General features: G+C 34.9%; 1 protein-coding gene across 1 annotated transcript in view; it reads right to left on the bottom strand.

Annotated features, from left to right (window-relative positions):
* Window positions 1-15080, bottom strand: part of LOC145245793 (unconventional myosin-Va-like) — a 577542-nt gene that overhangs the window by 248544 nt on the left and 313918 nt on the right. Inside the window, 4 exon segments of the mRNA XM_080107437.1 lie at window positions 816-1040; window positions 2961-3050; window positions 11353-11544; window positions 13488-13602. Of these exon segments, the coding sequence (XP_079963563.1) occupies window positions 816-1040; window positions 2961-3050; window positions 11353-11544; window positions 13488-13602 (622 nt within the window).

Here is a 15080-nt window from a genome sequence, read left to right as displayed (position 1 = left end):
TTCAATCATGTAGGATATGTCTGTATACAGCACTAAGTAAGATGTTTTCCAAAGTCACAAGACTAAGATTCTGCTTAACTTCGGAACCACTAATGTTATGGCAATGAAATGTGGCACAAATGTAGAACATTCACACACAAATAATTTTACGTGAAAAGATATTTGGCAGACGTCAATATATTTTTTATGATATTATTTATGCTAACATGAATTAAAGCCTGCAACACTTTACCAAAACCACCAAAACTATGGCCATGAAACTTTGCAAACAGTTATTGCAATGACAAAATAATACTATTAAAAATATCAGTCGATGTTAGAACTTTTATGACATCAATTTTTATGTAAATTTGAATTAATTTACTCATGAAATAATAAAAAAATTGCGTGGGAATAAAAATAACTGATAAAAAAATTTGCTTTAATTATAAAAACATCTTTGATGGTGGAGTTCATTGAGCTGGTGAAGAGGCAAAGCAGCTCGTCTCCATGATGACAAAGACTTTTATTGATGGAAAACCCAGAAAGGAAGGAACACTAACATTTTGACATGTTCGTACAGGATGACAATCTAATGCTAAAAAAAAAAAAACAACCTTTTTTTTTTTAGCATACGTAAAAATGAAATCATTAAATGGTTGGTGGTAATGGAAGAGAAAAATGTTTTGAAGGAGAGGAGAAAAGAAAGAGAAAGGAGAGAAGGCAGGAAGAGAATGAGAGAGAGAGAGAGAGAGAGAGAGAGAGGAGACAGAAAGAGAGAAGAATAAAATCAGTAGATTATAGAAAAAGATTAGAGATAAAAAGGGTCAACTTACTTCTGCATATGATGTCTTCATCTTGTTCTTCTCAGCCATAAGCACAGTGAACTCTTCTGTCTTCTGCTTGATGTCAACTTGCAGTCTCTCGATCATCATTTCATATTCTTGGATCTTAACCTTCAGCTCACGGCAGTTGTCATGCTCAGATAACAATTTCTCATACTGTTCTTGCATTTGATTGGCGCTTACCTTAAAGCCACGGCACTTTTTGAGTTCTCCTTCCTATAATGATAAAAAAAGAGTTTCTAAATAGTTTTATTTTTTCTTTCTTTTACTTTTATTAAATTTTTCAAATTTTTTGGCTTCGTTAGATATTTTACTTGTAAAACATGAATTCAGTTGAACACATTCACAAAATTGCACCAAAGTTTGGAATTATCCGATACACTCTGAGAAATTGTTGTAACAAATCATCTTCATATGTATTATTATTCATCGGACTACTGTTCTCATCTTGAGTGTGATTTTCACGTTTCGGTTGATATAACCTCCAACCTACTTCAGGTGTATCTTGTCGAACTCGGAAATGTTTCTGTCAAACTCGGGAATTTGGACGAAATTTCGAGTGGAACCCTTTATTTACTTCACAGGGGTAGCGTGCTCTTGTTCCGTCAGCCATGAAGTAATTCGCAAATGTATATTTTGGTCGCCCACACTGAGGATTGAACCTTCAACCTTCAGGAGAATATCACTTTTACAATTGATTTTTCCCAGTACTCTAACTACTGCGCCACAGGTCCTTGTGGATCTTCAGTTTAACATCCATCTGATTTTCTTACTATTTTATTACATCATGATTGGTATGGAGCAGTTGTCATAGGATTGACTAATTTCCAGTGTGTTTTCTAGTGGAAGTTCTTCACTTTTTTCTCTCATGTCTATATCTCCCCTATACATGTACTCCTTATGTTTTTCCAATCTTTCATTTTTATTTAATAATCATTTTTAAAAAATTTCGGTCTTATTTTAATTAAGAATTATTAAAATTAGTTTGTTTTGTTTTTGTGTTTTTTTAAAGAATTATTGAAAACATGTTTAAAAATCTTTTTAATTAATCAATTATTTAGTTAATGAAGCAATGCCAGCCACAAAAATGTGCATGACCAAAACAGTAATGAAAGACCTATTAGACGAAACTTCGAACACATTTAGTACAATGTGATCGTTGGCAAGGGAATATAATGTATTGGATACATTTTTTCTTATGATGTTTGAAATTTTGATATTTGTTACTTTTTGTTATTTCAATTTGAAGTTAATTTTAAAATTGACGTGAATACTAGAATACTTCAATTAAAAGTCAAATATGAACGGGTAAAATTATAGAGGAATAAAAGGCGAATCAAATGAGGAATAGATTGTTTAAACAGTTACATTCAATTTAGCTTAAAAAGTGACAAGTGCGGACTTTCTTTTTGGTGCCACTGTACATTAGCTGACTATAACTGGAAATTCTTTACAGACATCTTGAAATTCTTTAGCCATTAAAGGAGTTGAATTATCAGACACAACTATTTGAGAAATTCAATATTTTGCGAAGATTTCATGTAAAACGTTAACATTTGATTATTTCTGGCTACTTTATGAAACAATCATAAGAAATAAATCCAATTCATTAGTTGTGGGACTAATAAATTGGATTTATTCAATGTGTAGCCTTAACCATAATTTGTCTACTTTTGGGCATGGGTTAAATTTTACTCCGGACCCTTTGCTGCATCACAGTGTAATAGATTTCTTTATCCATACCAACCCAATAAACGTAACTCTTATAGTTACTTATTCTAGGGATTCTGGAATTTTCCGTATAAAAATTCTATTTGTTTTTTGGAGTAATGTCATTAGCATCACATACTCATTAAAAATGTCATCACAAAAAGAAAAGAAATGTTTTCATGATCTGATATTTTTTTTTTTTTTTTGCATGTAATAATTTCTTTCTATAATATGTTTATCAAATTTGGTTTCAAATTTTACCGAGAGTTACGGGCAATCTTTTAAGTGAATTGCAAAGTACAAAGAGTAATTACCTCCTAGTGGGCGTTGTATCTTAGATTGAGAGAATTAGTGCCTAAGGCTTGCAATGTTTCCAAACTGGTATTTCATTTATTTTATAGCATTTATACTAATTGCAAAACTTACCTTCTCTTTAAGAGTGTTTGATAATTCAATGATTTTGTTACACAGTCTCCGATTGGATAGTTTCAACTCATCTGTGTCTTTCGCTTTCCTCTGGAAGAACAAGATAAACAAACATTAATTCCAGAAAAAGAAATGAAACCAGAAATATTTTTATATATATATATATATATATATATAAAACAGCAGCTACATTATTTCCCAACTCTTTCTAAAAGTGTAATTAATTCTCATACCAAATTTGCAGATTCTCAAAACAAATACATTTTGAAGAAAAATATTAGTTGTTCAGTTTTCTATAAAAATGATCCTACTATTTGATTTTTATCTAAAAGATCTCATTTACAAACACCGCTTTAGATTTTGAACGAAAGGATCATTTTATGCTTAACTTGCATTACAAACTGAAATCTTCTAAAAATTGAACAGTAATTTGTTGTTTTTTTTATCAAAAAAATCTTTTTAATAATCTTAAAATTTGGGTTCAGTCAATAAAGTAATTCAAAATATTTATTTTCAATGAATTTAATAACAAATTCAGAGATTGATGACAAAATCCTTATAAAATATTAATTTCAGGAATATTATTTTTCACTAAATTTGAATAGCAAATTGAACTCCACGATTTAAAAAAAAAAAAATTTATAATTTGAATATTTAATGCTTAATCAAGATGAAATTAAATATTACAAAAGAAAAATGAAATAAAAACATTCAAAAGAGCTGGGGTTACATCAGAAATGTTTTTTTAATAATAAATGTAATAAATTTATATTCTAAAGTAAAAATAAAAACAAATGTGAAATGGTGAAAATAAACTGGATTCTACAGTAAATTCTTTCAGTTACATTCCTGGCCTTTTGGCTAGTAGCAAAGTGTAGTAGCTGTTCTGATACTAAATTTCATCTGTTCTCCCTAAAACCAACACAAAGTCAAGTATCTGCAGAATGTCTTCTTGGTTCCTCCTCTTCTCTTTTCTCTCTCCCAACAATCGAACACAGCATATAATAACAAAACTCTAAAGCACGTCTGACAGCACTGACTTCTGCCAACAGTCTGCCCCTCCTCTTAACAACACAGGCTTTTTATATCGCAAAATCGTTCACCTCTATTTGCATATTCTTCTAACTCACGTGATCACTACTCTATAAATAAGAGTCTTGACCGTTTCTTTTCTTTCTTTTTATTTATTTTCGGTGACCGACCCGCACGTGGTCTATCCAGGTAAGTCACGCATTTCTCCACACTCCCCCCTGATCTCATGATCACAAACAGGACATGCGGGCAATCGTCGTTGGCGGGTACTCCTTCGAAGAAGCACTTCCTCATTGCTGTTTTCTTCATTACCACCATCATTACTACCAGTCTGTTCCATTATCCCGTCTCGTGGTTCCATAGGCGGTGTCTCACAATCAGGGCAGGGGGGCAGTATCCGTCTTTGTCGGGTACTTCTCCGAAGAATCGGAGGCGTCATCTCCTCGGTATGCTCCATCATCCCTTCTCGCTGGGTTTCGCAATCACGGGGGGTGGGCAGTATTCGTCTCTGTCGAGTATTTCGATGAGGCATTACTTCCTTGTGTCCATCGCTCTCCTCACTATTGTCATCAGTATGTCCCATCATTCCCTCATCTGGTTCTGTTGGTGGTGTTTCTATGCTCACCTGAAGGGGCAGTAAGTGATCAGGATCATCTCTGAACGGTGTGTGATCCTCCTCATCGTCCTCAGAATCAGAAGAGGTATAACAAGGGCGGATATCTTTTACGTGACGTGGTATGCCACCAATCAACATGGTCTGAGGACTTATGATTTCATCTATTTTTCCCCGGAAAAATTTCGTAGTGCACCCAGCATTTGGGGGTTTTATCCAAACAAGGTCTCCCACCTGATATGGTGTATTGACAACACTCACCACTGATGGTATGGCATCAACTCCTTTCACACGCTGTTCATATTGGTAAATCCCATTGGCTGGTGCAGTTGCTGGTGTTGCATTGTCCTTGGGTGTTATATTATACCAGTACACAGCTTCTGGAATAGAGCACTGCGTCCTGGCTGCAATTCTTTTGATGGTGCGGTGACACCGTTCTGCTATACCATTACCCTCGGGATAATATGCACACCGATAATGCATTTTAATCCCCCATTCGTGCACGAATTTCTGAAATTCTTGACATCGAAATGTGGCGGCATTATCAGTCAGAATTTCAATCGGGGCACCACGTTCAAAAAAGACGGCTCTCAACTGTTGTATAATGCTGGCTGCATCCTGTCGTGTCAACAGGCGCCATATTGTGAAACGCGTCGGGCCACAATCCGTCATGGTCAAAAAATGTTTGCCCCCATAATGTGTTATGTCCATCCCTACTCGCTGCCAGTTGCCCTCCACCTCGAGCTTCCCTTTTTGCCATTGGGATGGTGCCGGATCAATTCTCTGACACTCTTCACACGAACGTATGGCTGCTTTCACTGATGCTTTTGTAGTTGCAGGGCATACTCTTCGGACAAAATATGCAGTCCTCTGAATTCCAGGATGTCCAATCTGCTGGTGTATCATACGGATCTGGTCAGGTGTTAATTGATCCGTTACAGTCGCGCATGTTTGTTGTTGAAGATCGGATCCCTGCCTCATTGCATCGATCCACCTCTTTGGTACTCGAGTCAAGCTATCAGCCAAATTCTGCATCGACGAGACCGACGTAATGTCTACCTGCAAGCTGTATTCGTCAACTAGACGCTTAATTATTGCTAGTCTCCTTCGTACTAGCATTTCACTTGCAGCTCTAGTCTTAACTCGAGCCTTTCCAGTCAAGGTGTCGGTTAACCAATGGTAAACACACAATGAGTCAGTGTGGAGATGCACAACATTAGTCTGCCATTGCAATGCGAGATTAAGACCTTTTAACGTGGCATCAAGTTCTGCCAAATTTATATGTTGGGCATCATTTTTCGGACGAAGCCAGCATGCATCTTCCACAACAACACCTAGTTGCTCCAACACGACACCTGTAGCCAACGAACTTGCGTCAACCCATGCATTTAGTTCGTTTCCAGACACTTGCCACTCACCCCGGGCAGGGTCATTCCTATGCACTCTGGACAACATTTCAGCCATCATTTGTTGGAGAGAATCATCATCCGCAACATCGTCCCATCCTTTTGTTACTGTAGTCACTCGTCTTTTCACCACTCCTGTTGCCGATCGGAGCCATCCACAGACAGGTAGATGTCCTACCAATTTACCACAGATAGAAAACACAGTACGTCTTGTTAATACATTGGGTAACTTTGGAAGTGGGCTCCCTCGTTTCCATCGCAACGTATTGCCCTCCTCCCAGACCTCGAGGCCTAGCACGGGCACTCCATCCTTTAGGCGCTTAGGGTCTTTGCTTATTAACCCAAACGCTTTCAGTTTTATTCGAACTGCATCCGCAGACATTATGTCCTCATTAACATAGATGTCATCTATGTAGGCTGAAGCAGCTTTTGCTGTGGTCTCATCCTGCATCAAAACAGTTTTAATAATGGTTGTCATAATCAAGGGTGCTACGTTTAGGCCAAAACCCAAACGTGTCAAACAATATAGTTTTCCCTTGAGTAGTACTGTCTGAAACGGCCATAATGACTCATGGACACGTATCTGCAGGTAGGCCCTCTTTAGATCCAGAAGTGCTACATTGCTCCCTTTTTGACGCCACTCTCTCAGTTTAGCAGCGCACACATCTGCGTTTCCGGTAAACGCATCAACATGCCGATTCAACTCTCGGTAATCCATTACGGGACGAATTTTTTCTTTGGTATGTTGTTCAACAGCCATGAGCGGAATTAATCCCTTGGGTGGTCCCAGACGTTCCTGTGGGTATGGTATTAACCAACCGTTGTCAATCCACATCTGAAGTTCTTCTTCATATGCGGCCCTATTCTTGGTAGAAACTGCATACTCTGGAATCGTGTTGCACAGCCGATCTGGTTCCTGGCCCATGGCCCATTTCCACTTTGCAGTCCACACCCTTTCGTTGTCATCAAATGTAGCACAGAAGTCCTTTTCTTCAATCGACATGGCTGCACAGACGTCTTTCCCTTCTCCAAGCCTGATACCTCTAGCTGCTGTGATTGTAACGCCTCCTAGTGCTTGTATTGCATCAATTCCAAGCAACATGTCGTAGCCAAGGGGTTTCTCCTGCATCACCAGAACGTCAACTTTAGCTGTGTCACCCTTCTCAGTGCAGATTGTGACTGTCCCTTCACCACAACATACCCGTGATAAGCCATTAATGGTCATAACGCCAACTGGGTTCCTCCGCCACACCGGACAGCAATGGGCACTAACTATAGACCGGGAACACCCCGTGTCTATAAGTGCTGAACACTGCACATCATCAAGTTTAACGCTAATGACAGGCAATCCTGTGTTTATTGGTTGGCAGGGGGCAAGGGTAGCGATAGTACCTTGCCCCCAACTTCGTTTCCCGAACAGTTGCGAGATATGTGCCCAAACTTATTGCAGCGATAGCATTGCACTGGTCTCTTTGATTGTGGATATACACCTCTCCTATCACTCCGGCACTCTTTAGCAAAATGATTGGCCTCCCCACATTTATAGCACACTGGGGTGGCATGCTTATTACTATCTGGAAGAGAGTCCACATTGCCTCCATGTCGAAAACGAGCTGCTGCTGCAATTGGTTCCTGTTCCTTACAGATGTTTCGAGCTCGGGCCAATAACTCATCAGTTGACAATTCATCGATTCTTGATAATGCCCGCAACAGTTTACTGACCTCCTCGGGTAGGCCTACCAAAAAAGCACAGCTTAATATTTTATCGTTGACCCCACCAAACGGTACAGATAATTTTCGCAGGTTGGCTAGGTACACGTCGACTGTTTCCTTGGGTTGAAGTGTCCGGCTCGTGAACTGTTGCCACGCAACAAATGGATCTGTACCAAACGCTGTATACAGGCTCTGCTTGATTTCATCCCAGTCTGGTTCATCCCCGAGTTGTTGGTAGACTGCATAGGCCCCTCCGGTTAGCCTCAAAGGGATAACTGTGGCTGGTTCTTTAATTTTGCACAGTTTACAGATTTTCTCTGCCTTTTCAATCCATTCAACGACAGCCGGTCCAGTGGTAGATCCGTCGAACTCGGGTATTAAGCGAATGTCGAATCTGTCCATTGTTAGTAACCGCACACCAAGCGCCGAGATAGCTTAAAACCAACACAAAGTCAAGTATCTGCAGAATGTCTTCTTGGTTCCTCCTCTTCTCTTTTCTCTCTCCCAACAATCGAACACAGCATATAATAACAAAACTCTAAAGCACGTCTGACAGCACTGACTTCTGCCAACAGTCTGCCCCTCCTCTTAACAACACAGGCTTTTTATATCGCAAAATCGTTCACCTCTATTTGCATATTCTTCTAACTCACGTGATCACTACTCTATAAATAAGAGTCTTGACCGTTTCTTTTCTTTCTTTTTATTTATTTTCGGTGACCGACCCGCACGTGGTCTATCCAGGTAAGTCACGCATTTCTCCACACTCCCCTCAGTCATCATTATATTCAGTTTACTATCTGTTTTACATGCTGGCAGGTGTTGGATAGCTTTTTAAAATTTACTTCCAAACCAGCCCATCTCTGGTCATTATTTAAACAACTAATATAGATAACTTAAAAAGTGAAAGATTTTCTTTCCAACAAGTTATTTCCTTAGCTGTGTGTGATGCTTTTTATAGGTCAGATACCCTTACTGACGCTAATCTAGTGAGGTGATGGAGATCAGTGCTTTTAGAGAGAGGCCATGTGATTGCCTACAAAAGCTAAAAAGTATTTCACCTGCCCAAGTCAGTGAAGGAAAAATCTTTCTTGACTGAGGCGATTTCGATTTTTGTCTCATTCCAGTTCTCTGGATTTTCTTCATATTAAAATCTGACCTTATGTCTAATTCTGCCCTCCTTAGGGAGTGGGGGGAGGGGACAGAATTCTTTCATTAATTGTACAAATGATTCTTCTATTTCAGGAGAAAATATTAAAAATGATGAAAAAAAAAAATCTTAAAGTTATTCATAATAAAATTTGATGTCTTTTAAATTAATTTCCTTATACTTTAAAAGTAAAAGAATTCAACTGTAAATACAATTCAGAGAAGATAGGCTTAAGGTAAATGTTTATCAGAAATTGATACTTATACTTGTGCAAAAATAATGTCGTTTTTTAACGATTATATATATCTGATAAAAAAATGACATTGTTTTCTTTCTCCATTAATATCAAGAAAGGGGAGAAATTGCAAAAAAAAAAAAAAAAAAACCTTATCCGTCTCTGATTTTTATTCTACTTAAATACAAAATATTATCAATTTGTTAAAAAAAATATTGCCTCATGAATTAGAATTTTGCAAATCTATTCTTATTGAAGGGGGAGGAGGGGGATATCACTCAGTTTCTTTTATTTTCTCGGGCACGATTTCATTTAATGTTTCGCTTGTCTTTCTAAACTTTGAGTAGTGATAGCAAACTAGCAGCAGCTTCTTCTGAGCGACAGACCATGGCCAGCCTTATTATTTTTTGTTTTTTGTTGCTACAAATAATGGGGATAGGGGAGGGGGGCTTCTTTCATTAAGGATTGATGGCTAACCCTGATTGGCCACTATCATGACTAGAATGCCACTTCAAGAGATAGGAAGGTTCACACCATTGTTTTCCTCTCCCTGCCTGGTGTATAAATGGGTTGAGAGCCCTTTTTATCCTGGGTGCCTACCTGCCAGTATTTACTTTTATGTTCACTGCTTTTTATTACTTTTTTTAAATTTATTATTATATTAATAGAGGGAATGCCCCTGTCCATAACCCAGGGGTCATGCTGAATTCTTAATATTTGGTTAGGATTTACTTTTACCTTTTGTCTCTGACAAACCCCTATACTTAGAGACTGAAGGCACCCTTGCATGGTGTCTTGTAGATATCCAAGTTCTCTCCATTAAGAATGGATTTTAGGATGTTTTGTCAAAATGTCTAACAAAAAAATGGAAAAAAGATTATCCCACTTATCTGAACTTGTCATTGAATTGGTAAAATTTGTTTTTCATTATTTAACTAAACTACCAGGACAATGACATGCAATGTATTCTTGCATTGGATTTATGTTTGATAAAGCTGTACCATTTTTTTTAACGATGGCATCCATAGCCATGAAATTTAATCTTTTTTAACGATGGCATCCATAGCCATGAAATTTAATCTTTTTTAACGATGGCATCCATAGCCATAAAATTTAATTTTTTTTGACGATGGCATCCATGTCCATGAAATTTAATCTTTTTTAACGATGGCATCCATGTCCATGAAATTTAATTTTTTTTAATGATGGCATCCATGTCCATGAAATTTAAACACTGATTTGTTGTTTCACGTGCCAGTGTGAATCTAATTATATCAGAAACACATCTCAACAAATGATTCTGCAAACAAAGCAGTTTGTTCCATTTTTTTTTATGAATTCAAAAGATTCACCAATATCTTCCCAATGATCTTGTTCGTGTTGATCGCTCTACAGATGACGCTTTTAATGTCGAATCATATTCAATTTTACAATTTAAAACTTTGAGGGGCTATTTACATTTCAGGTCAGAAACTAAAAAAAATGTTTATTCTCTGAATCTTTTGTAAAGATCTTAACTAATGCATAATTTTGCTGTAGACAAATTTTAATATTACGACTTTGATAAAAGATCTTCAATTCACTAAAATTATCGCACTGTTATTAACTACTAGCTGTACCTACTTGGCATTGCCCAAGATACAGTGAAGTCATTTTAGTTTAGGTTTTAATTTTTATTTTGTTTGCACATTTTTAAAGTTAAAGTAGACAACTCCCATTATATCCATTAATTTCAAAAGAGTTATGCCCCTTATTGCTTTTTATTTTTAGATGATTATTTTAGAATGTTACATAATGGCAGTCGTCTAGGTTAAATTCAGTAAATATATTGATAATGCCAGCATGTAAAAGAGACGTTAAACCAAATATGATGCTAATGATGATGAAATTGGTTAATTAGAAGTAATGTTTAATCTGTCAGTTTAATGGGCCTGACTTTGAGAATTTGACAAATTTATGATTGATAAATAAATTATAAAATGTTTTTCATAAGTCTATTAGTATAAACTTGTGGTGAGACATGAACTCGCATTCCTTTGCCTCTAGATGCTCAGTTAATAATGCTAATGGCAGACATAGTTTTCAGACTTAATTTTCAAAAGATCATAATTTCACAGATTAATAAAATTATGAGAAAATTTCACATATGTATTTCTTGCGCCACAATGAGTTATGTTTTTAATACATTTTTTTTTAACTGATTATTAATTAAATTCTTGTAAATCTGCAGATTGTCGTCTTACCTTGAGTTCTTTGTAGACCTTCTTGACAGCTCGGCGCCGCACATGGGACTGTAGTAGTACTATGCCATGGCGCACCTTCTCGAACTTTTTGCGAGCCAAATAAGCCCGTACTCGAGTCTGGATGATGGTTGCTTTGCGATCTTCCACCAACTGACGGAAAAGCTTCTGAGCCAATGTTTTTCTCGCATATCTCTACAAAGGAACAAAAAAAACGAATTCAATTTTAACGCGTAAAATATATGTAAGAATAAGGTTTTATATAAAATGATTTTTTGGGGGAAAATACTACTGCTAATTAACTAAAGATATGTCAACAAATTTTTTAAAATATATATATATATATATATATATATATATATATATATATATTTATATAAAATGGGTTAAGAAATTCCAACGAGAGAAAGATGTATATTTAAATAGGGGGGGGGGTCCACCAACAATGTGTATTTTTTAACATTATTTTATTATTCCATGTTTTGGTTTTTCATTGAAAATTATGTGTAGATCATTGTAATAATGTTTTTAAATCATTGAAATCGTTTTTAACGCGTTTCAGACGTTCTGTGAAGCATCCTCTTCAGAAAGTATTTAAAATGTAAAATATTTAGAATATACTTAAGATGTGTTTAAAGTGTAAAAAAACATTTTCGTAGTTCATTTGAAATGTTTCCGAGCGGTTAAAATATTTCAAATGAACTACAAAAATGTTCTTTTACACTTTAAATACATCTTGAGTATATTCTAAATATTTTACATTTTAAATTCTAGTATATATATATATATATATATATATATATATATATATATATATATATATATATATATAATTCCAATAATATATATTAATATATCATGATTCCTTGGGGTGGAGGTTTACAGAATTTAAATATCACAATCATTAAGGGAAGATTTTTATAATTCATGATTAAAAGCTTTTTAAAATAAAGAAAAAGGGGTGAAGTAGAGAAGAGAAAAAAAGGGAATAGTCAGCTGACCGGTTTTGCCTTCGCTTTTCCATAGTTGTACTGAGGGATTTTTTTTACAAAAAGGGGAGTCAAAAAGATGCACAATTTAACATAAAATTACATTATGTGTGTGTGTGTGTGGGGGGGAGAATTGGGGAAAAGCAATTAAAATAAAGCAATATTATATTACTCGAAGATCCTAGAGGCTAATCACACTCAAACCCAAGAGGCATTCCCACTGTTTACAGAGAGAAGGCCTTCTCAACCAAACGTGAATAGTCTCCAAGATCTTTAAATGGAATAATGAGTGAGCACGACTCAGGATTAAAAATGAGTTTGTGCTAAAGTTCAAAATAAAATATGGTGACATAAGACGGATTTCCTCCCCCACGAGTGTTTTGAATTTAATGGCTTTTATTGAATTAGATTCATCTTGTGATTTTGGAATGATAACTAACGATATATAAAGGCCATACTGCATCAAGAAACTGGAGATTTTGATGGCTAATATGGTACAGCACGTATGGATGGCTGTACTACATAGTTATACACAAGGATGCAATGTATTTGCCATTTTAGCTTCAGAAACATGGGATCATATTACACACAAGAAAATATGCTAATAAACAAAAATGACGATTAATTCAATAAATTAATTACTATTAAAAAATGTTTGCCTCAGCAGATCATAAATCCTCTTGAAAAACTTATATTCAAAAATTGAGCCAGTATGAATTTGGAATTTTTTCTTTTTTTCTTGTTCTATTAATCTTCTTTTCTCATTTTTTGTTGCAGTGCAGGTTTAGTCTGCTACAGTGTATAACATGGCAGCTGTTTAATACATATATTTTAATATAAAAGACACCAGGATCATAGGATCAACTGATCATAAAAACTGACCCACTATTTCAAAAATTGTATGAATTTTGAAGCAAATACATAAGCATTACATATCTTTTGAAAACCAGCTAAAATTTGGGTGAACTAGCAATAAAAAAAACATTTTTTTTAAATCAAATTTGTTTTTATAAATCAGTTTAATCTAAAACAAAGAAATGTTGTAAAAATATATTTTGAGACTAAAAAATAAAAGCTAATTATCTTTTGAACCAAAATTTGTAAAAGGAAGCAAAACAAGAATAAAATATGAAAAGTCCTAGGCTTTACCTGTACAACAATGGCAGCCAATTTTTTCTGCTGGAATATCTTGCGGCACCGGTAACCACGGAAATATGCTTGGATACGGATAGCAGCACGTTTCCTTCGTCTCTCCTGGAATGCTCTGGAAATAAGGTAGCATCATATGAGGTCAGTTATTAATAAATGGCATCGCTTGAGGTTTATATATATATATATATATATATATATATATATATATATATATATATATATATATATATATACACACACACACACACACACACATAATGCCTCTGAATAAACATATGAATTTGCATAAAACTAGTACTAAGGGCTGTATCCATGTTATTAAACACTTTAAATAAGGAGATTTATTGACGACTTATATGTATAAACGATAATGAAGAATTTGAAAAAAATAAACATCTTATATATCCAAAGGAGTTAGAATTAAATTGTGACCACAGAGGAACGCAAGTTACATTTCTGGATTTAGATATAAAAATTAAGGATGAAATTTTTGTTTATAAAATATTTGATAAAAGAAACACTTTCCCCTTTCAAATAGTTTGTATGCCACACAAATATAATACCTGTCCTGTATTTATGTTTTAGGGAACCATTATGTCAGAGTTTCTGAGAATAGCTTGCATTACCTTAAAATTAAAAGATTTTATATCCCCAGTTTCTATCTTAGTAATAAGGATGATTAAACAAGCTGGTGATAAAACTGAAATATTTAAACAGTTAAATTAAAAATTGTTCGTTATCCTGATGCTTTTGAATTGTATAAAATTAGCCAGAATATATTAATAAAGGAAATCCAAAACTATATTAGTAATGTATAAAATGTATTATTTATAAAAAAAAAATTGTGTGTGTCTATATATGTAAATAAATATTTTTAACTTTTATATATTTTTAATAAATAAGAATGTAAATATATAAAGTACTAATAATAGTAGGGGGTGATTAGTAGTATAATGGATTAATCCTAATCTTATGGATGCAACACTGGTAAATTAAAAAATATATCCATTTTGAAATTTGGAGACAGGGTGAATCTCACAGGTAAGGAAGATAATGTTTTTGTAACATGAATAGGTTAGCCAAATTAATCAACTAGATCTAATATCTGGAACATTTTTTGTTCTTGTGATTAAGGGAGGTGGTGTTTGATCAACACTGCTAGGGAGCCATGATTTAGTATACTGTTTTGTTTTTAAATCCTGAAAACACGGTTTCATGGTAAACAACTGATGATCCCTTAAATTAACATTAGGACTATTGTGAATTTGAGAGAGCAAGTTGATGCATCGATTGTAGGTGATCAAATGACTTACTGACTAAATAGTTTTCTAACGAATGATAAAAAATGTAAAAATTAAATAAGTTTTTTTATATAGTTTTAAAAGGTTAAAAAACTAAAAATATATATACACTTGTGCCCGATATTATTCATACCCCCCCTTGAAAATTGAGTTTATTAGGTGTAACTTTGTAAGAATTTATTGTTTACGCCCATATTGATACATATTCTTAATAAACCTCTTCTGATCATTTTCGTCATTTTAAAATCTCGGGATACTTGTAATAAAAGAAATATACAGCTATTTATAA

This window comes from Euprymna scolopes, chromosome 23 (genome assembly GCF_053919585.1).
Source record: "Euprymna scolopes isolate OS-2025 chromosome 23, ASM5391958v1, whole genome shotgun sequence".
Taxonomy (NCBI): domain Eukaryota; kingdom Metazoa; phylum Mollusca; class Cephalopoda; order Sepiida; family Sepiolidae; genus Euprymna; species Euprymna scolopes.
The sequence above is the reverse complement of the archived record's forward strand: the minus strand, read 5'-3'. Positions and strand labels throughout refer to the sequence as shown.